General features: G+C 36.2%; 1 protein-coding gene across 3 annotated transcripts in view; it reads left to right on the top strand.

The window, feature by feature from the left end:
• JAKMIP2 (janus kinase and microtubule interacting protein 2) overlaps positions 1–26,525 on the top strand; it is a 134,426-nt gene that overhangs the window by 96,126 nt on the left and 11,775 nt on the right. For 2 of the 3 annotated variants that reach the window (XM_019739109.3, XM_074313733.2), the window contains exons 5-19: positions 61–159; positions 3,330–3,476; positions 4,172–4,312; positions 6,232–6,288; positions 7,332–7,451; positions 8,421–8,549; positions 10,982–11,065; positions 11,750–11,812; positions 14,460–14,558; positions 15,799–15,897; positions 17,614–17,667; positions 18,547–18,612; positions 21,120–21,188; positions 23,530–23,607; positions 25,405–25,608. In XM_019739109.3, coding sequence (XP_019594668.2) covers positions 61–159; positions 3,330–3,476; positions 4,172–4,312; positions 6,232–6,288; positions 7,332–7,451; positions 8,421–8,549; positions 10,982–11,065; positions 11,750–11,812; positions 14,460–14,558; positions 15,799–15,897; positions 17,614–17,667; positions 18,547–18,612; positions 21,120–21,188; positions 23,530–23,607; positions 25,405–25,608 — 1,509 coding nt within the window. The remainder of the gene's footprint in view (positions 1–60; positions 160–3,329; positions 3,477–4,171; positions 4,313–6,231; positions 6,289–7,331; positions 7,452–8,420; positions 8,550–10,981; positions 11,066–11,749; positions 11,813–14,459; positions 14,559–15,798; positions 15,898–17,613; positions 17,668–18,546; positions 18,613–21,119; positions 21,189–23,529; positions 23,608–25,404; positions 25,609–26,525) is intronic. The other variant, XM_019739110.3, reaches the window with a different exon arrangement.

The raw sequence follows: 26,525 nt of genomic DNA, 5'->3' as shown, positions 1-26,525 counted from the left end.
TATTCCAAACTTCGTAAAAAGTGTTGCTGAAGAAATACCCGTTTTAATTTTCCTGTGTAGGATTTGCGAAGAAATCAAAAGAGAATAGCTGAATTGAATGCCACTATAAGAAAATTAGAAGACAGGAATACTTTGCTTGGAGATGAACGAAATGAATTGGTGAGTTCTAATCGGAATTTTTTATTTTTTGGTAAGCATTATGTTGTAGAAGTACATATGATATTATAGAGATATAACATGATAGAGAAAAGCACACAAATAATAAAGGTACAGTTCAGTAAGTGTGCCAAAAGTGATATACCCGTATAACCACCACCCAGATGAATAAGTAGATTACCAGCATCTCAGACCTCCTCTTTTTATGACCCCAACCAATCACCACCCTTCTAAAGTTAACCACTACACTCTGTTCTATCATGATAGATGTCTATGACCATTTTTAAAATTTGTTATAAATGGAATCGTACAATATTTACTCTCTTGTATCTGGTTTTTTCCCCCTCAGCATTACGTTTTTGAGACTCATCCATTGTGTTCCACGTAGGATTCATTCATTTTCATACTCTAATATTCAATTAATATACCACAATATACTTATTTTTCTATTGTTAATGAACATTTATGTCATTTCTTAACAGTTTCAAGCTGTTAATGGTGCTGCTACATGTCTTTGGTGAGAAAATATGTTCATTGCTGGTGAGAATATACCAAGGAACAGAATTACGGCATCAGAGGGCATGTATATAGCCAGCTTCAGTTAGTTTAGAAAACTAAACAGTTTCCCCAGCTGTTCAAACAATTCACATTCCCACCAGCAATGTATGAGGGTTGTAGTTTTGCCACATCTTTGCCAAAACGCAAAGATAATTGTTCATTTTAGTCATCTTGATGGGTGTGAGGTATATTTTTATAGTGATTTTCATTTTCATTTTTCTTCTTAAAAATGAGGTTACTTTTCAAATTTCTCTTGGCCTTTGGGTATCCTGCGTGTTTAGCCCTTTATATTTTGCTCATTTATTTATTGTGCTGCCTTTATTTTCTTATTAACATTAGGAATGTTTTTAGACCATCTTTTGGATATTTGTATTTAAAGTGTCCTGCTCTGTGGCTTATATTTTATATTCATAATGGTGGTTTTTGGTATAAAGAAGTTATGTCCAGCCTTTTATTCTTTTAAATATCTGCGTTTTTTTAGGTCATAAATTTCTCTCTAAGTACGACTTTAGCTTTATCCCATGGTTTCTTATTTTATAATGTATTGCTATTTAATTCAAATCTTTTCTGATATCATATAATTTCTTCTTTGAAATTTTAGGTTACTCAGAAGGGTGTGGCTTAATTTCCAAATATTTGAGAGTTTTGCATGATTTTTTTGTTATTGATTTCTATCTTAATTTCACTGCAGAGAACATTCTATATTATTTAGTATTATTTCATTCCTTTAAAATTTTGTTGAGATTTACCTTATGACTCCAGCATATGGTCAATTTTATAAATGTTCTATGTTCACATGAAAAGAAGGCATACTCTGTAATTATTAGATGCAGTTTGAGTCAAGTTTATTAATAACCTTGTTTAAAGTCTTCTATATCCTTACTGATATTTTGCCTGCTTTTTCTCCCAACAGACTATTTGTCTATTTCCAGTCTTAAGTCTGTCAATTTTACTATATATATATATATATATATATAGTAATATATATATATATATATATATATTTCAAGTTATGGTACTAGTTATATATAAATTGAGATTTGTTATAGTTTTTGGTACATTGACCCTTTTATCATTATGAAATTTTTTTTTTTATCTCTAGTAAATCTTTGTGTGATATTAATTAAACTATATTAGATGTTTTCCCTTTAGCATTTTCATGACCTATAACTTTCAACCTTTCTCTGTTGTATTTAAAGTATATCTTTTAAAAGGAATATTTTGTTAAGGATTATGAACTGTGATTATTGATGTATGGTACATTAGACTTATAGATATTTCCTTTTTTGTGTGTTTATCTGCATTTTCTATAAATAGCTTGTACTAGGTAAATTTAAATATTTAAAACCCTTGTCACTGACCTCCAGAAAAGAGACAAAGTTAAAAATAGTGTGCCCCGTGCAATAATTTATTTGTCCATATATGTACTCAGTATTTAGTATTAATACTTCAGGTACTAAAGCTCAAAATGAAGGTTAAATGCGATTATTTATGAAATATAAATTCAATTTTGGCCTTTGATATAAAATGGGAGTTTTCAAATGGCAATTGGCATAGAGTTGGGGAATACTGTTTTAGAATCACAAGAGAAGCTTTTTCAAATATTTGTAGGTAGCTACCTCTCCTTCCCTGGCACTTCCCAAAATGTTAAGTTCTCAACGGTAGTAAGTACTTTAAACATAGTTCTGACATACCCCTTCGTTGTCCTTGCCTTGGAGCCCTCTCCCTCGATACGTACGTTTAGAACCATTAGTGTGAGAACTTGAACATGGAACTCCATTGTGTATAGGGTGACCATAAAACATGTCATGCAAATGGGAAAGTTCTGAGAGTAAAAGGGGAGACTATTAGCAGTTACCTCAAGATAATATTCATAAACTTAGACCAGTGGTTCTCAGCTCGAGACATTTTGGCACTATCTGGAGACATTTTTGGTTGTGACAACTGAGAGGGTTGTTACTGACATCTAGTGGGCAGAGGCCGGAGATGCTGCTAAACATCCTGCCCACAGTGCACAGGACAGCTCGTTTCAATGAAAAATATCTGGCCCCAACTGTCTAGAGGCCGAGAAACTTCCTTCGACTAAGCAGGCGATCCAGAATATGGTCACAGTTAATTAGGCGGAGGTGACAATACAACCATACTTTTCCAAGCCTTGGTGACAATGAGGTGTTCTTAAATACAGATATCAGTAGAGTGTCAAAGGTTATGTTTTGTTTTGTTTCCTCAATAAAATTTTCTTAAAAATAAACAGCTTTAGTTGGGAGTCAGACTTGGCAAGGTCTCTGACGGAAAGAACAGACTTTGGGGGACAGCCAGGCTTGGATTTGGGTCCTGGTTGTATTATTTAGTGACTGCATGATTCCAATGAGCTGCTTTATGTCTTTGAGCCAGTGAGGCCCAGGGAGAGGTGTGAGCAGGGTGGGATCAGGGCTGAGCAGAGCAGGGTAACTGGGCTGGAGGAGTCGGGGGCAACAAAGAGTGCAGTTCCCTTTTCTGAGCATTTCCAAAAGCAGACCCTCAGCAGCACCTCCTTTAAGGTAATAGACTGATGGAGGGTGATGAAGAGTATGATGAAAAGCCATTAGAGTCAACTGTAATTTGTGTCTTCCCAGTTAAAACGCGTGCGGGAAACCGAAAAGCAATGTAAACCTCTTCTGGAAAGGAACAAGTGCCTCGCCAAGAGAAATGATGAACTGATGCTGTCTTTGCAACGTATGGAAGAGAAACTAAAAGCCGTGACCAAGGAAAATTCAGAAATGGTGTGTACCACAGACTGCAAAATGGCAGCTTCCTCTTTTATGTGACGCCAATTACCTGACTGACTTACGGCTCTTTCTCCGTTTTTCTTTGTTGTTGTTTTTTTTTGTTTTTTTTTTTAAATACAATGCTGTTTATGAAAGGTTGGATTTTCCCTTATGTAAGCAAGGAACCTTTAAGGAAAAAATGCAAGAGAAAGTTGCTGGCTCTGATTTTATGGAATTTCTGAATTTGCAGAATAGCAGAAGTGCTTCCAGGAATCTGCACATTCTCCAAAGTCCAAAATAGAGAAGCAAAGTTTCAATATAGCTCCTCAGCCACAGGCACCTCCTTCCAAGAATTTCACTAACGTGCTCTTTACAGAACTGTACAGTGGCTATCCCTCATCTTCTAAGAGCTTGCATAATAGTTGGGAAATGGATGCCATCTTTTATATAATGTATGGATAAGTGATATGCTAATGCACTCCTTAACAAACTTCGAGTATAGCTGTAGAGATCTTCAGACATTCCCAGTGATTTTGACTTAGAGCAGATAAAATGTACTTGAGGGTTTTAGTTGGGATGTGTGTGTATTGAAACTGGGCAATTTTCAAATTTAGCTAGAGCCTCATGAAGTTTCTGCAGATATTTTATGTTAACCCTAACGTTTGGGAATTTTAAAGTCTCCACCTGTCCTTTCTTCTTTTGCAATCCAGAGAGAAAAAATAACATCCCACCCGCCCTTGAAGAAATTAAAGTCTCTAAATGACCTCGATCAAGCTAATGAAGAACAAGAGACAGAGTTTCTAAAACTTCAGGTCATTGAACAACAGAACATTATTGATGAGCTCACCAGGGTAGGTCTTGATCAATCTATAAACTCTAGGCTGTTCCCAAGGGCAGGTGGCCAAGAAATCAGCATACACTGGAAGCGCTTAATTTTGGATTAGCCCCAAACACCCAAGTTCATATGTTCAATTATGTAAACAGGTTCAGAGACTCTATTCCAAAAATACTTTATATTACTAAACTGTTTGATATCGTTTCAGTCATAATCTGATTATAAGCAATTGTAATAAATTAATTTGTTAACTAATTTTGTAACACAAATAATACCTGCAAAGCACATTAAAAGAACTTTCAAATGCATTGTAATGTGACTAGGTAGGTAGTGTGGGTATGTATATCTTATCATTGACATCCAGTATCAAGATTCTGAGACTCAGAGATTAAATATTTTGCCTACAAATAACAGGACCCTATGCTTCTTTTCCAACCCCTAAATAGTGTCTAGCACATAGTTGCAGTTTAATAAATATTTATTGTATGAACAGCAGCATCATAAGTACATGACAGAGCTGAAATTCCAGTCTAGATCTTCTAACCATGACTCTAGTACCTAGTGAAGTAGAGCAGTTATGACTCCCATTTGCATCTGGCTGAAGTCTGTTACCAACAGTTGTGAACTAAGACCTTTAGTGCCTTTGGGTTTCCTCTTTGCCTCTCTGTCTTTATTCTGTGAATGACAGCTCTGGCCACTCTCACTTCAAGACCAAGCCAGGGCCTAGAGAGGGGAGGAACTGGTGGTGCGGGGTTTTAGGCAACAGTCTCCAGGGTAAGGTGAGCAGGATGATTCATCACCATTGAGGGAAGAAAAGATGATAACTTCTGTGTATAATTAATTATGGTTCATCTTTTTAAAGTTTTCTATGTTGGGTCTATGTTATAACGCATGTACTATATTAGGAGGGTAATCTAAGTGTAAATTTTTAAAGTTTCAGATATATGGAGGAGGTTGCATGATTAAAATGTTTTTACTTAAAAGGTAACAAATTAAAAAGATTAACACCACTGGCTTTAAGCAGATTATTTATGAAACGTGGTCTTCTGAAGTGCTATGCCCCTCACTTCATTTCTACACTCTTAATTCCTTAATAATACATAAATCTCACTGATGCACTAGTGCAGGAATTTGCTTGGCTTTAAGTATCCTGAGTTTAAGCTAAAAGTTTCTTACAGAATTTGGACATGCCTAGGCGTGTCAACCAGATTTTTAGGGAGACACTTATTTCATTGAGCTTTGAATTTGTATATGAATTATTTAGCTGATGAACACTAAATTCCCAGGATATCTCCACTCCCAACAAGAATGAATCAAGAAATTATTTCTAGATATTCTTTTAGTTTCCCAGAAAATTCCAGTGAGAACACCACCACCCCAAAAAAGAAAACACTAGATGATTTCAACCAAGTAGATACTCTGTTCCCATCTTCAGAGGCTTCAGGTGAAAACAAGGATCCAAACATACTCAAAAGATAGCTTTCTATGCCTTTCAAGTAATTAAATTAAAAGAATAAGATTTTACTTTATTGTGAAATGATATTTTTTCAATACTTAAATTTAAAGTGATTTTGGGTCTGAGAAAACTGAAGAATTATGCCTTGGGAGAATATGAGTGTGTATTTTCAAAGCTACTTGATCTTCAAGTATAAAACAAAGGATTCTGATTAGAAACACAATGTGCTTCCTGAATGGGAGGCTTTCAAATCCACATAGATTAACAGGGAAAGTTGTAGACTATTCCTACTCTGAAAACATTTAAGTATAAAACCCAAAAGTTGCTGAAATTTACAAAACACAATCTTATTTTAAATAGAAATATGTAATATCTCGGGAAAAACAACTGTCTGCAAAACAAAAAAACAAATTTAAAAAAAAAGTATAAGGAAAAATGTACCAACTCAAGGTCTGAAAAGTCCTTCATCTGTTTTCCAGGACCGAGAAAAACTCATCCGTAGGAGAAAACATAGAAGAAGTTCCAAGCCAATTAAGGTAATGAGGAAACTAGGTTATCAGGCTTTTGTCACAAACAGCCAGAAAAGTGAGGCTTGCCAAGGAATCTTATTGCAAAGATGTGATAAATCAGATGTTCCTGAACTTCAGCAAACCATGGGCTTTATCTACTAGAAGAAAATTTCTTCTCTTGATATTTTTCAGAAGTCCAAAAATGTTGTGTATTTTAACCTGAAAGGATTTGCTTTAATATGACTTTCTCTGATTAAAGAAGCCACTAGGTTTGACATAGAAAGGGTTGTCTGACAAGGTGGAGAATCACACTCCAAGGGCATGGAGTGATACGTATGATTTGATATCTCCCACTGAATATTAGTGTCTGACACCACCTTATAATTATATATTTTCATTATTCATTTGAACAACATCATTGATAATGATATTCCCAATTCACCAATATCTGTATAGCCTCTTATAATCCAGTTTTATTTGTCTATTTGTTTGATTTTTGTTCTTATCAAGCACATCATTTGGTTTCGATATGGAATTAGGCGATAAGATATAAGATTTGATAATCCTTTTCACATAGATACCTAGACTTTCATCTGAGTCCCTTGATTATATTTTAAATACTGGAGAGAATAAATCACATAAACTCATCATGTTATAAAATGTAATATAAAAAAGGCTCCAGAGTTTCTATGAAGAGAGCCAAAATTAATGAGTCTTCAAAAAAAAAAAACAGAAATGAAATAATCTGGGACAAACATTTATTGGAATGATTATGTTTGTATCCATACTTTTATTTCATCAAAGGAGCATTAAAGGATCTATGTCTTCTACCGTGTTTCCCCCAAAATAAGATCGGGTCTTACGTTAATTTTTGCTCCAAAAGATGTATTAGGGCTTATGTTCAGGGGATGTCATCCTGAAAAATCATGCTACGGCTTATTTTCTCGTTAGGTCTTGTTTTCAGGGAAACACTGTTTATTCATTTGTATCTATGCCAGGTGACAGTTCTCTAATAATGTCGACTTTACCCACTTTACTTGTGTCATAAATATGTGCTTTCCCTCCATTAGAGGCCTGTTTTGGACCCGTTCATTGGCTATGATGAGGACTCAATGGATTCCGAGACGTCATCTATGGCCTCGTTTAGAACAGACCGAACACCAGCTACTCCTGATGATGACCTGGATGAAGTAAGCTTTTCCACTTCTCTGGTCTTTTCTGATATTGTCACCGAAACTTTTCTTTAAGAGGAAGAAGACGCATTTCACTTTTTGTCTCCTTTATGACCAGCACAAAATGAGCTCATACTAGTGACCAATTTTGAGACTACGCTTGATTTTGTTACCTCTTAGAAAATAATAGTTCACCTATGTCATGTAGCCCTTTTTAGAAACCTCTTAAAGTTGAGCTCTCTAACTTGAAGACCTCTTTCAAAATAAAAGGTACTGTCCCAAATTCTTCATGTAGGAAAGGTGTGAAACGAGGAACAAACTTAGAATGAGCTTTTAGATATCACTTAAGAGAATGTTAAGCAAAGTGCTCTGTAGACCACCTTTATCAGAATCATGTAGGGGGTTCACTTCCAATGAAGATTCCTGGACTCTACCACATAACTCTTGATTCAGGATCTTGGGGGTGGAACTCCAAAATCTGCATTTTTCACAAAACTCCGTGGTGGTTGTATTATGCTCTGAATTTTAAGACCTTCATCTATAAAACTGTATTTTTTATAAACTATCTGGGGAAGAAGTTGTTGGATATGAATGTATTGAAAAAAAGTGAGACTGAAACTCTGAATACTATTTCCTTAAGTTCGGATCCATAATCAGGGTATAAGTTTTTCTCATTTGGATCCAAACCCAAATAGGTAATCCTCAGAAATGTAAAAATAAGCAAGTGCTTCTATTATTCAAATAAATATGTAAATATTTCTTCAATGCCCATTTTGAAAGTATTACAGTATCTGTGTTCATCCACATACTTTAGAATTAAGAGTAAAATTGCACAGAATCCAGAATCAAATAAATCTTTAACTTCTCTTTAGAAAGTGGGCAAATGTTAATATTTCACATTGAACATAGGACCTGAACATACTTTTTTTTTTGGACCTGGAGATGTAATTATTTTTTTGGCTTTCTTTTATCTTTTTTCACCTCAAGAGTTTAGCAGCTGAAGAATCTGAGCTACGATTTCGACAACTAACAAAAGAATACCAGGCCCTCCAAAGAGCCTACGCCCTCCTGCAGGAGCAGACTGGAGGTATCATTGATGCTGAGAGAGAGGCCAAGGTTAGTGGGCATCTGCAGAAGGCTCAGAATTGGCTTTTTTATGCTGTGGTCACAGCATAAAAGTATCATGGACCTTAAAAATATCAATAAGGTAGCTTTCCTTGTACCATTCTTTTCACTATGGCTTTTGAACTGTTGTATTTTTTATGTCAACAAACCTTGGATCTGGAGACATTAGAACCAACTTAGATCGATGCTTTTGTTCCTTTTAGAAAGTTGAGTACCTTGCTATTTGAAAACTTACATTTTCAAAGGTAGACAATATTGAATTTTTATAATCCATTAAAAAACTTTTTTTTTTACTTTCTTGCTTGGAAAAAGAAAATTATCTTTCAAAAATCAATAATTAGCCAGTTTCATAGTTAATAAATGGACAGCATTACATTGACAACATACCAAGAATTTTCACTGAAAATATTTAATCATTGTGACAGCTCCTTCAGGGAGAAATTTTATCAAAGAGGAATTTGAGACTAAGAGGGGTTAATTGAATTGCCTAAGATCACACAGGGTAATAAATGGGAAACTGAGATTCCAACTGAAGTCTTCCTAAGTCAAGTGTTTTTCCATTGTGTCACAACTGCCTCTCATAAGCCTGTTTCAAAAATAAATAAATAAACACATGCAATACCATTTAGCATTTATTGAGTGCTTGCTGTAATCCAGGCATCGTGCTAAGTACTTTACATGCATTTGTCTCATGTAATTCTAAAACAACCCTATGAGTTAGATGCTATTGCTATCATCTTCTTTTCACAGGAGAAAAAAATAATATCTTAGTAGGAATTAAAAGTAGCTTAGTTAGCTTAAAACTTAGATTAAAGCTAGGATATGAACCTAGTTCTTCTGAATTCAAGTCATAACCACCATGCTATAACAGCCTCATAGATTAATATACAAAGGGCAAGGAGTGTGACCATCCAGTGATTTTACCCTACTTCCTATTTAGACAATCTATAGTATGCTGAGGAGGGTTGTAAGAACTACTGTGAGTTGTTTAGTGGGAAAGGATAGATACTATAATTATGTATTTTTAAATGGTAACATATGCATACATACACATACATATATATGAGTAAACATGTTCTTAAAAAGCACTGTGATTTGGAGTAGACAGATAAGTAATCATTACAAGTGGATATATGTGTGTGCCTTCATGTTTATGCCCTAAAACTGTAATAGTTGTGTTTTCATTATCAGCGTTTACTAAGTATTCTTACCAATATAAGATTGGTCAATTAAAATAATAGCACATGTCTTGTGTTTTGGAGAGATGATTATGTAGAAACCAGTTCTCTTTCTCTTGTCTCATTTCCCCATCTAAATAAAGGTAGAGGTTTAGCATTATTTCTGGCCATTAAAGTAAAAAACAAAACAAAACAAAAAAATCTTACCATCCTAAAACAAATCAAGATGTTAAAAAAAAACAAAAACAGTAGACTAAATTCAAAGAAGTCAAAATTGAAAAAAAAAAAAAGATAATATAGGTGAAAGGGAGTCAATGAAAACAAAAGACATAATCATTTCAATACCAGAAAAAAAAAAATAGATTATACTCAACATCCATTTGAAGTTGAAATAATTCTTAGCAAAATTAAGCTTGGAATTTTCTTAACCTGATAAAGGTAAATATAATATTTAACAGTGAAAAGAAATATTCTCCTCACAATAAAGAATAAGAAAAGGATACCTACCATAGCTGATTTTATTTGACTTTGTACCAAAAACCTATCTAGATCATAAGATGAGAGAAAAATATATGTATGGACAGAGAACAAACAAACAAAAAAGCCCTAATTTTTATCAGAAAATAGGATCGTATACAAAGAGAACAGAAGAGAATTTAAAAACACATTACTAGACTAAATGAAGTAGGGTTGCTACATGAAAGATCAGTATCCAAAACTGTTGACTCACACACACACACACACACACACACACACACGATAGATACTCTCATACATACATACATAGATTTGGATTTAAATTTAGATATAGGTATAGAGCACAAAGTTGGGTCTGAAAGAATGGAAAGATTTTGGAGAAGCAAAATGGAGAAGGCTTTCCATAGGGGAACTTGTTCAAAATAGAGAGAGAAGTGGAGAGTAACAAGACATATTTAGGAAACAAGGAGATTACCAGCAGGTAAGGGTTGGACTCAATGTTGATGAGTGTGGGAAAAGATTGGAAATATAAGGGAGAGCTCGAATCCCAATCTAAAGAGCTTGGATTTTAACCCAATGGAAAAGGAGCCAATGAAAGTCCTAAGCAAGAATTTAGATCATAAAAATCGTTTTAAGAGATTCTCTGGTCAAAAATTCTTCTATATATTTTTTTTCTTACTTGTTGAGTGCTAATCAAGGAATATGAGGGGAAGAAAAAAATTGAATTACCATTTTACTTACTGAGTTCTGGAAATTTGATTTCACTAGGCTCAAGAACAGCTCCAAGCAGAGGTGCTAAGGTATAAAGCCAAAATTGAAGATCTGGAAGCGACTCTGGCTCAGAAAGGGCAGGTAGGCATTTGGTTGCTGGCACTTCTGCCAATGCAGACAATTCAAACCGACCTTTCTCTAGATCAGCCTGTGCATGGGCCACATTCAGGACACGGCTTGGCTCTCCACAGTGACCTTTCTCAAACGGTGTCAGAATGTTCACCTCTGTGTTTCTGTCCCTGGTGTTTTTCTGGCCAGAGCGTGAACCCAGCTACAACAGCGAATGAGGTTGGGCAAGAGAGAGAATACCAGAGGAAGAGGAGCCCTGTACAAATAGTCTAGAGTGGTCCTAAACTGCTAAGAAAAAGACCCACCCCTCCAGCTGCATTCTTTGCCTCTATGCTACATTTATGGTTCTGCATTTTAATGTTTTCCATCCATATGTATCTAGCCTGTGTGCATTCTGACCCTTGTCACTTTTTGCCTATGTGGTCACTTCTGAGTCCCCAGAAGGCTGGTCCTGGATTATTCAGACTGAAAAAGGTAGAGATAGTGAGTGACAATGAAAAGGGGGATAAATTTTCCTGGCAACTTTGGCCCCGATGTCTTTGAATAAGGAGCTGGCAAGGGTGGGTGTCATTTACCAGGCATTGGCAGGCAAACCACCTGGGCGAAAAGAAGACAGTTCTGGCAAAGTGTTTTGACGACACATGCTCTTCCATGCCACTCTGAAATGCTGACTGCGCGATATTCTTTGTCAAACAGGATTCACACTGGGTAGAAGATAAACAACTTTTCATTAAGAGAAACCAGGAGCTTTTAGAAAAGGTATGTTGGGCGCAACACCCTAGTGGGGCAGAGGAGAAAATGATGAGAGATCCAGGAGCAGCAGGGGGTCCGCTCAGGAGTGGCACAGGGGCCAGGGGAAGGGGGGGCTTTTCGGCGCTGCGCTGTCCTCTGCTGCGTGCTCAACTGCATCCCTGTCACCGCCATCACCATCAGTGAAGTGGCACATGTGCATGGCTCTGCGCTGGCCATTGTGCCAATTTGAAAGGATGTGATCCCTGAAACCTACTGATTTGTTAACCGTGTATATATATAATGTATGTACTGTACATATACATATATATATATATACCCACACGTCCACACTTCGTATGTGGTTGTCCATCTACAAAAAACACACTATGAATAGGACTTGTTATTTTGTTTAAAGAAGTGACAGAATATGACTCAAAGACCATGATGCAACCTAGCGTAGACTGTGTTCTCACTTTTAAACTTTTTGCTAAGCTTTGCTATTTATATGTATATATATTTTTTAAATAAAAGAAAGCACAAACAGCACGTCCAGGGTTTTGCTCAACAAATCAAGATGGGAAACTATGGTTTAGCCCAATCAATAAAATTAATTGTGGGTATCTGAACATAGGTTTCTGATGTGTAGAAATGAAAAACAACAAAGATCATTTTAAGTTCAAAGGCAGTTTCTCCTTTGGTATTTACCTTCCACACATCTATTAGGTGTGGCAAAAGTAATTGCAGTTTTTGCAATTATTTTAAATCTTTTAAACCGCAATTACTTTTGCACCAACCTAATAGTGGAAAAAAAATACAAAACAATCTTAAATTTATTCTTGGCAAAAGCAGAATTTGCAAGCCTATTTGAATAAAGGAAATTATTCTGTAGGTCGACCCCAAATTATGTAGAAATTATTTTAGGATTATTTCTACGAGTATTCACTAGCCTTGACAAGTAATAAAAATGAACCATAGCACCCGTATGCGCATGAGAAGGGAAAGAAAATGCTTATCTTCCCTGCCCTCTAATCTGGCAAAATTAGGACATCCTATCTCACTTTCTGCATGATGAGAGACAGACCTGCTATATAGAAAGCGGATGAGTGAGTAGTCCAGGATTAAGAACCAGGACTCTCAGAAAGGTCAAGGGGCCCTATAAAGAAACTTCACCAGATATTGGCCCCTGCCTATGAATTGCAACCTGTGAACCACTGCTCTAATGGCTAGCCCTACCTACCAGATCTGGGACTCTCCCTAAATATTCCATCTCTGATCCCAACCCAAGATGCTAGGAAGTAGAATCTCTTTTGTGATCTAAGTCAACTTCACTAGACCACAAAAATGTAGTGTAAAAAACTTGAGTTGACTACATTAATTAATGTCACATAATATCACACTGTTTCCCCATTATTATTTTCCTATAACTTTGGTATATCGTGAGGCTATGAGAAAAAGAGGATTTCAGTAGTCTCAGAGATGCCCAGTAATAAGTGTTATTACATCTCTTTGTAATCTAAAAAATAATTCCCATTATGTCTTCTGTGTGATTTCCTTTGGTCTTGATTTCTTTGAGCTAAAAATCAAATTTTTTAGCTCAGCTTTTATGAGTAAAAGAAAACCCAAGTAACAATAAAGTCAAACATCCTACTCCAAGTATGTATACTTGGGAAAGTAAAATTCATCCTATGCTAAGAAGCCCCTATTTTTTTTATTTCTACATTAAAGATTTTACATTGTTACAGTGCATATGGCCCACCAACACAGCTAATATCAAAGGCAGCCCCAAACCTATTGCATATCATGAAAACCCGTTGATTTCTTATGAACATGGTCCCTTGTCTATAGGGCAAAGCACGTTTGTAGACAACTAACTTAATTCCATGCTTCATGAGGTTATACTACAGGTCCTATAGGAAAGCCCTATAAGAAAACAGAAGGAAGAGATGTCACTTCTGAATGGGTAGTCTCTTACGGTAGGAGATGTTAGAGTTTGCTATGGACAGACGTGTAAAATTTCCTCACCTAGAAGAGGAAATGGGGGAAAGCTCTTTTCAGGCAGACAGATGAGCAAAAACAGCTCCATAAGTAGTCAGCCCATAGGTCTGGGCTGGGTTTCTACATTCTAGTGTGAGTATGATCACATGTGAGTGTGTGAGTGTGTAGAGGTGACAGTGATAACATTTAAAACTGGAAAGCTATGTGGTGACCAGACAATTAAGGATTTTGCATTGAATATTGTGGAGTTTGGCTTTACTTTGTAGGTAACTGGAATTCAGCAAAGTTGTGTATATGATCAGAGCTGTTTCAAAAAAGTTATTTCTCCGACAATTTGTAACTCCAGAAATAAGAGGTGTCAGTCTCCCTTTTACACTATTAAATCTAGTTCTGGGACACTGTCCCTGACCCCAGGAAGTACTCTCAGATTCTCTATTTACAGGGTCTCTAGACTTTCAGTGAATGGAGTGTCCTCTAAACATTTTCCTCTGTGACCCAAAAAACTCAACCAACAGATAACTAGAAGGAAAGCCAAAGACTTTTCTTATTTACATCGCCTGGGGATTTTTTTTTTTCATGGTCTAGATGATTTATTCACTGAGTCAATGAACGCTATCCATGCTTGCTTTGCAAAGTTGTATTTGCAATGTTTACCTAACTTGAGGATTTACTTTATTAGATAGAAAAACAGGAGGCAGAAAATCACCGGTTACAACAGGAACTGCAGGATGCCAGAGACCAGAATGAGCTGCTGGAATTTCGAAACCTAGAGCTAGAAGTAAGGAAATGATGATAATAATGATGATGGTAACCATTAACAATATACACTGAGCACATCCTATGTGTGAGGTGCTGAATTAAGCATTTCAGATGCATGTTCTCATTGGACTTCACAACCACAATCGAGATTTTATAGATGAGGCAACTGACGTTAAATAACTTGCCTAAGTCCTGTGGCTAGTAACTGATAAAGCATTGATGCAACTCAGAATTGTCTGCTTAGATATTGTACTTTCAACACTATTACCGCCTTTATGAGCAAGACTAATGAATACTTTTTAAATAACTTACATAAGAGATTTCAGACTTCATCAATATTTTATCGCTTTTAAATAATCATTTACATCCTTCATTGAATTCTGATTCATAAAAATGTCACCTCAAGAATTACATTTCAAAATGTGCTGTATATAAAAATATTTTATTGTTAGACACTTCAATTTGTAAGTCAACTTTCTAGTCTATAATATATTTATGCCAAAGGCTAAGAAGCAAGATAACTTGTTTTAGGAAATACTTTGATTAATCTGACCAAATTTCAGTCTTTCTTTCTTTCTTTCTTTCTTTCTTTCTTTCTTTCTTTCTTTCTTTCTTTCTTTCTTTCTTTCTTTCTGTTTTAGAAAAATATATCAATCAAATCAGGTTTTGATTGTATCATGCAGAATCTGGCTGAGGGTCTAGTTGAACGTATGTCGATATGTAAAAAAAAAAAAATCCATTTGATTTCTCTGTTATTTTGTCAGCAATTTCTTCTTGAAGTTTTTCAAATTAGATTTGGATAGAGTTAGAAGTTGATATGCTTGAGTGAAGAATTATCTTTGGTAGCCCCCACATATCTTACTCACAAAGCTTGAGTGGATTGAATATGCAAAAGGCTGTTTGCTGCCATAAAACTTCATGGTCAAAAATCACTCTTTGTGATACCTGAAAAGCTCTAAATATTCATGTAGTTTAAATTGGAATTCCACTTCCCACATTTCCCCAATCAAAACATTTGTAAGATTGGACACCATCTATAAATTCTCTCCCATACCTCTTAGTTAACTAATCAGTTCTTTCCATTAAATGTAACCATGAACATCGTGAGTTCATTTTTTTAATTTCTTTTTTTTTTTTTCCAAATGTCATATTGATAAACTGCTGAAATAGCATAAAGAGAGAACACAGACAACTGGTTTAGTGTTTGATCAGTTGTTGTTTTTTTTTTAATTCCCATATATTCTTCACTGTATTTCAAGGAAAGAGAGAGGCGATCCCCTCCATTTAATCTGCAAATTCACCCATTCTCAGATGGTGTGAGTGCTCTACAGATCTACTGTATGAAAGAAGGTGTCAAGGTAGGCAGATTTTTTATGTTTGTAGAAAGTAGAAGAACTGGGAATTGGAAAAGGGGAGGTTGCTCATGACTTTTGTATTTCAGTCTCTGGATGTCATTTTCATACAAACTACATAAGAATTAAAATTGGGAAATCAATAGAGTATAAACAAAATAAATGTGTGACAGATGTGTGAATGGTAACAGCAAAGAACACAGGAAGCCATGATTATTTAGAATCGAGTAACATAAAGAATGGTACAGAATCATAATATTTATTGTGATAATTACCTTTAAATATCTAGAGGAAATGTTAAATAAATTCAGTATGTCAACAAGTGTATTTCAGTTATGTCAGATTAAAAAAAAGTATTTGTTGAGTCCCTTTGTTGTGTTGTTTCAAGTGCTGTGAAATTCATCGTCTTGGAATTTTAGCATTAGAAGAAACCTTGAAATCACCCAGTCCACCATCTCTTTAGATATGTTTAATTTAGGGAGGTTTCTCTTTTGGAAGGACTTAACAGTTTATCACATATTGCTCACTTAGACAAAATATATTTCTATCTATAGGGATATTGGAATACATTTTAAATATTAAGATTGAATGGAGGTGACTCCACCTCTTGGAAAATATATTGTCCTTCAATGTAATGAAAGCACACGGTGACTATCTATTCCAGAGGTAAAGCTGGGAAGCCTCCCGCTATTCCTGGTCTCTCCTTTACCTTCTGCATGGCCCTTTTTGCTCCCACTCTGAGCTGCCAAATATACCTGCTTTAGTTGCCTTCTCTCTACCTGTGATATTGAGCTTAAGACTTTCCCCTTCCTAGTGGTAGGGATCTGCTATACTGCATTTGAACATAAGTAAGAAGAGAAAGTGGTACTAAGGAAGTAAAACATCGTGGTGGGCGGGGGGAGGGAATTAGGTAGTAAAATTGTGCTTCTTTGTCTTCCATCTTAAACCACTTCCAGGGTGTTTAAACTTCTGACCTTCCAGGGCTACATGAAAATTTGTAAACCAAAGCAATTTTTTGACTCAACTCTAATGAAATGAAAAGCACTTTACTTCATCTTTTCCTTAGATGCTTTTTATCTTAGATAAATCAAAAACAGCCTAATCCAATGGATATAATTTATATCCAAGGGCACTCTTTCAAATGGAGTTCAGCTTCTTTAAACTGATTCAAGGAATACAGTAAAAATCAGCTGTTTTCCATCGGATGGAAATAATGCTGAACACCTAAAAAAATAGAACTGCACTATAGTTTTCTATGTGGCAGTCAAAATCTCAACCAGGTCAGAATTCTGTTTATTGGAATAAAATTGGTTGATTATTTATGTTTATTACCTATTTTCTTTATACCCGAAATCTACCATAATTGAAAAAAAAATTAACAACTATAAGAAAAAAGTTAATGAGCTAATTTGAGTCCTTACTACATCCTAGACTCTTGTACACAAACTCGTTACCCTCAGGCTCAGCCTACGAATGAGGCATTTATTATCTCCATTTTGCAACTGACAAAATTGAGAATGAACTGTTAAGTAGTTTTCTGAAGTTCACATAGCTAATACTAAGAAGTGAAGTGGAAACTTAAAACTAGGCATGCCTGGTTGCAAACAACCCAAGGAATTACAGGTCTTAAAATGTCTTCTCTAACTAAAGGTTTAGACACTGAAAAAGTGGTAGGCTATGTCTGTGTGTCTTAGACATGAATGTATCTCCTTGATTTTGCAGGATGTGAATATCCCTGGTCTCATAAAGCAGCTCGATATCTTGGGTGATAATGGGGTAAGTATCAATTAATTAAGTGCAGTAATGATATGAATTTGCCTAAAGAGTGGCAAGAATACTCGCCAATGTACCATGTGTAAAATAATATCAGGTGGGAGGCCATGTTCACTGAAGGGTGTAGTACCCTGGGGAGAACCAGCAGTTTATCAAACAACTTGACTACGGGATTGGAAGGATCTCTGGAAAGTTGCAAGAATGGGAACTGGTAGTGCTTTTCATGAGCAGGTTTGAGGTTTGAATGCCGACCACGTCTGCAGTGATTAAAGCTAATTACCTTCTGACTGTTGCTTGGAGTCATCCAGTGTGAAATTAATCAGCCAGGCAGTTGCAAATAAATGCTGCTAAATAGTAGCGTTGGTGGCAACCCCTTAAAAATGGACCAGAAAATGATAATCCCTTTTCTTTCTGAAAACACCTTCCAGGCAGGGTCAAGGCATATTAATTCAGTGGGAGAATGATTCAATTGAGATATTAGATGAATGATATATGTAGGTTGAAGGAGTCATTTTATTCCCTTGAAAAATTATCAAAGGAGAGAAGGCAACCAATTAAACCACATCAGACTGCTGTGAAGAGATTACTCTTTAGTTCATTTTGATTTCTGCTCTTTGCATAACTTCACTATGAATGAAGTCTGCTTATAGTGAAACATAAAATCAAGTTAGTATTAGATATAAAAAAATCACAATAGACTTTTTACATGTTTTGAATGAACTCTTGGTTAAGAATTATTATTAAATAGAATAGAATATTTGGTCAGGTTCCATGCATGCATAAATAGTAGTGTCTGTGACCAGCACGTAGGCAATATTTTTGGATAGTGTAAATATTGTCAGTGTCTTCAGCTTATTTTCTTTCTTTCTTACTTTTTCACAGAATCTGAGAAACGAAGAACAAGTGGCCATAATTCAGGCCAGCACTGTACTGTCCCTGGCTGAGAAGGTAACAAGCTGTACTAACATTAAAATCATCTCAGTGTCGGGTTTAACACCTAAAGACCAGGCTAGGTTTAAAGGACATTTGTACAAGACTTTGCATTATTAAATACCTAATAAATATTCTATTTTTCAGGGTGATACAACCCCGATAAAACGAGAACACATACCCAAAAAGTCTACACACTGGTGGGGAGTGAGGTGATAATTCTTGCGTTGAAATCTCTTAAAAAATTTAATTCTTAAAAAAAAAAGTGGGAACCCCTCTAAATTACATCATTCAAGCAATCCCTATCAAGTTAGGGAACCAATTAAGAAGGGTTTTGTTATTAGAACAAAATTCAATCTAGTAAATCTGAAGATCTAATTGGCTTTATTAAGATACTCATGAATATGGAAGCATCCCATCTAGCAACTCGAAGGGTACTCCTTGGGGTTGTACAAAATGGATGGTTTTTATAGGAAGAAGGGTGGGGCAAAAGAGCTATTAGCAAAAGAAAAGAAATCATTTTTAGGTAGGTCTGAACATCTTTTGGGAGGGTTGGGGGAGGAAACTGCAAAGGTTTTATCATATAGGTTGCCTCTTCTCCCTATGGGGGATAGAGAAGGGCCCACGTAACAGATTACGTCATTAGTGTTGACCAGAAAATCCCAGACTGATTTATTAAGATTACATATCTGGTTAAGGTCTAAACTATAATTAGGTCAGATACTAAGTTTAGGTGTGGTATCATGGGCTTTAGCACAAATGATGCCGTTTTGGGCCTGTGGTTTTCTCTTTAACAGTTGAGAGGTGGTAAACTGGAGCATGGCTCTTTTTATAGGCTTTTCCTTGTGTGTGTACAAACAAATTGTTCCCAGCTGATTCTGTGAGTGGGTGGTGGTTCACTGTTCAGAAAGCCCAACCTATGGATTGTCAGAGTGTGCTCTGGCCCCCGTGTGTCTAAACTTGGTAAATGGCAGGAAGAGTGAGAGAACAGGAAAGAGCCAAATGGAGAGGCCTGATAATTGGCAATATTGGGGGTGCCTTGACAATTGGTGCATAGTTGAGTCATGTGTACCTGGTTGGATAAAATGAGAAATGTATAAGACCCTTGAGCTGCTTTCTTAATTCCCAAATGTGTAAAAAGCTCGTTATAAGTTAAATGAAACCTTGAGTGAACAATCAGCTTACTCCAGTCTGAAATGAGAGAATTCTACAGGTTAAATAAGCCAGTTAAATTATTCAAACAAAACAATACCATCAAGGAGGAAAAAAAATGGCAGAGGGAGAGGGAAGGACTGCTATAAAATAAAAAGATACTTAAGTAATAATGAAATGATCTTTTTTGGCATCCTGATTCAAGCAAACCAAGTGTGGGGAAAAAAAAGGACATTTTGCTAACAACTGGAAAAATGTTTATATGGACCAGGTATCAGAAGACAAAGGGAATTAACGTTAATTTCACGAGGTGTGGAAATGGCCTGTGGTTATGTTTTTGTTTTGTTTTGTTTTGTCTTAAAGGCCGTGTCTGTTAGGGATGCATACTGAAGTATTTACATGTGAAACAATACCTGGGATTTGCTCTTTAAAAAAAAAAAAAGAAAAACTCTACTCCTTCATTACGTGAAATACATCTTTTAATTTTGACTTTATTGTTAGTCCCATTTTACAAATAAGAAAGTTGAGTCTTAGAGAAATCAGGTAACCTTTCAAGGCCACACAATCATGAAAAGCTAGAATTGGAATTAGACCGAAAGCAGTCTGCCTCTGGAACCCACCCACTTGATTATTATGCTGCCCAATTGCCTCCTGAAGGGTAAGCTGATGTTTAACTTGGCGGAGATACATTGTAAGAATTTGTTCTGTTAAGTCATATATGTGGTAGGCTCACAACATAATATTCAAAGTCTAAATTTATTCAGGATGTTGATCAATGCTAACACAATGCCATATAACAATGATATGTTTTAAGTGTTAGGAAAAATTTCTAAGTTTTTTAATGTGATTTAAAATGTCTCTACTTAACAAAAATGATTCTTCAACACTTAGCTTTACTCAATTTTATATACTAAAAAAATACCATTGCCCCACTCTCACCTGGCCTTCTTTTTTTTTATCATGTTCCCTCCATCCATGGAGAATTGGACGTCCCTTCTGGTTGGAACTTGCCCCTCCCTCATTTTTACCTAATCATCTCTGACTCATTCTTCAGATTCCAGTACAATTGTCACTTCTAAGAAAGCCTTCCATTGAGTCCTCCAATGAGGACAAAAATGTGTTGGTTACCATCACAGCCCTGGTATCTAGCCCATTACCTAACATTCGGTAGGCATCAATGAATGCATTTGCTGGGTGAATGGATGAATGGAAAACTATGGTCTTGTTTCTGAACTAAGAGATGAAATGTACCAAGTTTCACTTCAGTTCTCAGTCTGCTTCCTGAACTCTAAGGGGATGAGACCAAGCACCTCAGTAGAGAGTACCATATACACCATATCAAGCAATCATGTCACAGGCTTTTTCTTCTTTAGTGGATCCAGCAAATTGAAGGAGCAGAGGCTGCCCTGCACCGGAAAATGATGGAATTGGAAAGTGACATGGTGAGTGCAAAGATGAGGTATCATAAAAATGAAGGCAAATGGAAAAGGACTATTTACTATCAGTTTTATCTGTCACTGATGAAAGAGCTTGTAGCCTTCCCATTATTTTGTGCATAGACTGAAACAAAAATCCCAGAAGTATCCAATAATTTCAAGTAATAGTCTCCAAAAAACATCATGTTATATTTTTGTACTATTTCCAAAACTAATGCTAAAGAAAATCCAGTTAGGTGTTTCCTTTTTTAGGCTAAATAATTTATCCACCATTTATAATTATAGCAAACATTACAGAAATGATGGGTGTAACTCTGATTTTAAAAATCCCCAAGCCCCGTAAACGGGGTTAAATATATGGTCACGGAAGAAGAACTGACTCTGGGTGGTGAACACACAATGTTATATATAGATGCTGTATTAGAGAAGTGTACACTTGAAACCTATGTAATTTTACTAACGATTATCACCACAATACATTTTAATTTAAAACACACACACACACAAAATAAAAATCCCCAAGCCACCTCACACCCCTTAGGATGGCTACTATCATAAAACAAACAAACAAACAAGTGTTGGTAAGGATACGAAAAAATTGGAACCCTTGTGCAGTGTTGATAGGAATGTAAAAAGATGTGCAACCACTATGGAAAACAGTACAGCAGTTGCTAAAAAAATTCCAAATAGAATTACGGTATGCTCCAGCATTGCCTCTTCTGGGTATACACCCAAAGTAATTGAAAACAGGGTCTTGAAGAGCTATTCACACACCCACATTCAAAGCAGCATTATTCACAATAGCTTAAACAGGGGAGCAACCCAAGTGTCTATCAATGCATGAATGGATAAGCAAAACATGCTCTAGACGTACAATGAAATATTAATCACCCTTTAAAAAGGAAGGAAATTCTGACACATGCTATGATGAGCCTTGAGGACATTGTGCTACGTGAAATAAATTAGTCACAAAAAGACATATACATACGGTTCCACTTATTTAAGGTATTCTAAAGTACTCAAACTCGTAGAAACAGAAAATAGAATGGTCCTCGTCAGGGGCTTAGAGGAGGAGGAAATGGGGAGTTGTTGTATAGAGTTTCAGTTTTTCAAGATGAAAAAGTTCTGGAGATGGGTTGTGGAACAATGTGAGTGTACTTAACGCTACTGAACTGTACACTTAAAAATGGTTAAGATGGTAAATTTTATGTTGTATGTATTTTACCACCATACATTTTTTTTAAATCCCCAAGCCTAGGAATTGGTGATTATTAACTTACAGCCATACATAATAGAATTTTATAACTCTCCTGTCATTAATGTCATTATTAGTAAAAAAAAAAAAAAAGAAGAAAAAGTTGGTAGTGGTTCCTATCAGATTAAGGAAGCCTATAATAAGAAGAACAACTTGCATTTTATATAGCGTGTGACAGCATGCACATCATTTGATTGTGTTTTACACAGGGTTTACATTTTACCAAGAGGTTAGGCTGTAAAGTCAAAGCATGTAACAAGAACTGTTTATATTCAAAATACCTTTGAAAACTCTTTAAATGCACACATATTAATTATGCACTCAGCCAGTACCGGACACTGTTCTAGACCCTGGAGCTCAGAAGTAATCAGGAAAGTCAACAGCAAAATTGCTTCATGCAGGCACTTATGCACTGAAGGCACTTACACACACAAAGACATAACTGACTGGACTTGGGGCTATGTTACACCCAAAGATATATCTTTAAATGCTAACAGCAAGATGCTTGCAACATGAGAGGCACACAGAAGCCGACGACGAGGAAGAAAATACCAGATGTAAGTCTCCCAGCTCGCTCTGGCTTTGCAGCAGGAGCGGGCACTCACTCCTTAAGTGGCTTTGTGGTTGTGCGTAGATTTGCCACCACTCTCTGAATTATTATCTATCTTTCTGTTTGCTAATCATACACAGATAACTTTGGATAAGTTTTTTATTGTACGACTCTTCCACATTTTATAACATTCTTATAAAAATACACTATCAGAATGTATTTGCACACATATACTTATTAGCGAACATTTATCTTGTCAGAATCTATCCTTAATCACATACTCTTGGATTTGGCATAAAAATCCTTCAAAGCATTCCATGTGGATTGTTCATTATATCTTTTATGCTTCTTTCCATTGATTTTCTTGTTCTCTGTGTGAGACGATGAAAGTTGAACTATTTCCCTGACAAAATCGATGACCCTACAAATACTAGTGATTTGTCTTGTGAAGGAATTAGAGAAAACATTAATCAATACAATTTATATATCACTTTCTAGTTAACTAAGCTGACTCTGTTTATCAACATGGCCCTTTTTTATAGGAACAATTCTGCAAAATCAAAGGCTATCTGGAGGAAGAACTAGACTACAGAAAACAAGCTCTCGACCAAGCATATATGGTAGGTACAACAGGCAGTCATGACCCCTGAGTGTTTACAATTATATATTGTAGAGAAAAACATCTTATTTAATTTGTCATGCCACGTACTTAAATAGACTACAACATGCGACTCAATTATTCAGTGGTTTCCAGTTCTAATTTTAGAACAAATATATCCCTAGCTCTTTGCTGTTACATTCTTATAATACTTAATAGTATTTCATTATACTTCATTTTTAAAAATTAAATGTATGTCATTGTATAATATTTTAATGAAAGACAGATTAGATGGCTGTGTAAATTAAAGAGAAATTATATGAAATCCAATCGTGTGGCAGCCTAATCTAGGGATAGAGTAATAAAGTTTTTAATGTTTGCCGTATATATTTTAATTCAGTTATTTTTCACAACAACCCTATAAGGTGTGGGTAATATTACTCCTATGTTACATATGAGGACATGAGGCTTAGAGAGTAAAAGAACTCTGCCAACATTGGTAAGTCGGTAGTGTTTCTATCTGACACCAGGCACGGGGGCCTCAAGTCATAGTAAGTAAGGCTGCGTCAGTAAGTGGGCGTGGGCACCTCTTTCTCTCCCACTGAATATTATGCTAATTGAGGAGCACATTTGATCCATTCCCCTGGACCAAAATCATGATAAGTAATTCCTAATGTTGGACTACAGCTTGTATGTCTTCTCTCCATATGCAACCCCTATCCACCCCCACCCACACACACACACTAATTCACAATAATGACTCAAGAGAAAAATAGAAAACTTTAAAAAGGACCTTTTCAAGGAGTTGCTAGTAAAGGTTTTTAACAATGCTTTCCTGGAAGCAACTTGAGTCACTTTTGGGAAAAAGTGAAGCACTTCGTTTCTGCTTAAAACAAAGATGAATTAGTATTTTCCCTCCAAAATGAATAAGAGAGTCTGAGCATTACTTGATAAGTAGGGAAAGGAGAGAGTGAGTTGTTCTCTAGAGAATAGAGAAGGAAATGATTCTTGCCCTCCCTCCTTCCCCTTTTTCCTTGCCGCTCAGGGAGGCAAGATTGTAGATTTTGGCAACTGTATCTGAAGGATATTAAAAGAAAAAACCTAGGATATAAGGAACAGTAGAATCTTCATCTGAAAAAGAGAAAACTGAAGGAGTCATTTTATATCTAGAACAACATGTAAATCTCAGAGTATTAAAAAACAAACCAATTCCAGAGACTCTAGGTCATGTTTAGATCATATTGCCCTAACTTTTATTGTTAGAAAAAATATGGAGCTTGTAAAGCAATCTTCAAGTACAGAGGTGTGTTGTGTGGAAGAGAGGTGGAATTTTATGCATGAAATATATCTCCAATTTCAAATATTTTATTCCACTTTAGACCACTTTTCAATACTTCCTTCTAAAAGTATGGACACCATGATAGATGTATTTAAATATCTGAAGGGCTGTCAAATGGAAGAGTAAACAAACTTATTTCCAGCTACATTCGAGAATAGAAGGATATACAATTATTACAACAAAGTAAGAACTTTCTAAAAATGCAAGTTGTGAAATGGACAGAATCCCAAGGAAAAGAACAAATTTTTATCATCCGAGAAGTTAATGTATTGGCTGGATGACTCTGATGGAACCTTAAAAAGGAGGTAATCAAAAGAGTCCTTACTTAGGCTGGATAAACTGTAACATTTATTTTATTGCTATTATCCTGTAAAACTAAAAACAATACATCTCTCCCCACATTCACACTTCTGTGTATAGTCACACACCACACATAAATGCGAAGTTCCAAAGTCAGACTTTTCTAATTTTGTTTGCCAGAGAATCCAGGAACTAGAAGCGACTTTGTACAATGCTCTGCAGCAAGAAACTGTTATCAAGTTTGGCGAATTATTAAGTGACAAACAGCAGGAGGAGCTGAGGGCAGCAGTAGAAAAGCTACGTCGGCAAATGCTGAGGAAGAGCAGGGAATACGACTGTCAGGTCCTGCAGGAGAGAATGGAGCTTTTACAGCAAGCCCATCAGGTGAGAACTGCGTGACCTCTGGGCAGGGTTGGTGCTAGGCAAATGGGACTGGGTACTGAGTGCGTGGCATTGAGTAGGGGTATGGCGAAGCCCAGCAGCAAGAAGCTAGTTTCAGAGAGTAAAATAAAGAGCTCTTGTTTCCCACCTACACTCAGATACAGGATGACAGTTTTATAATTCAAGCTTAAGAAAATTGGCATTTCAGAAGCATTGTGTGTTACTCCTGTTTTGGCAACTGCTTGGTCAAGAAATATCCTGTGAATCTCATGGACCTTGATTATCTCCGTTAAGCAAGGAAGCAGGCCTTTCTCCTGGACAGAAATAATGCTTTCCTCTCGTTACTCATCCCCCAGAACCTAGCCTGGTCAAATAATCTGAATAGGGTAAAAGTGAAGATGGCCTTTGTCTTTATTCCCAGAATAAACAGCGACAACAACAAAGCTTGGAAGCTGCTACTTACTTCCTGACATTTGCTATATGTCAGGAAGTAAACTAGGGGCTCTACTTACGTCATTTCATTGAATCTCCACAATAGCCCCCTAATTTAAGTATCCTTATTATCCCAATTTAGGAGATCAGGATACTGCAGATAAGAGTGCTTATGTGATTGGCCCAAGGTGACACAGATAGTAAGCAACAGAACCTGGATTACAACCCAGAACCCCTGACTCCAGTGCCACTGCACATACCCACGGCACCTACTGTCGTAATGTAGCTTGAGTCATGTATGATTTATATGATTCATCTAGACCAGCAGGGCTCAAAATAGACACCCATTATTAATTTATAGCCAAAAGTCTTAATCCAACTCTTAGTTCATGTCATAACTTGACAGGTGAGGACAGGTCACAAAGCAGATTCAATAAAAATTCCCGAATTGAACGTGCCAGGCTATAGTATTTGGTACTCAGAAGCTG

Source organism: Rhinolophus sinicus, chromosome 5 (genome assembly GCF_057876585.1).
Source record: "Rhinolophus sinicus isolate RSI-liver-muscle chromosome 5, RSI-T2T, whole genome shotgun sequence".
In the NCBI taxonomy this organism is placed as follows: Eukaryota; Metazoa; Chordata; class Mammalia; order Chiroptera; family Rhinolophidae; genus Rhinolophus; species Rhinolophus sinicus.
This window is presented reverse-complemented; position numbering and strand designations above follow the sequence as displayed.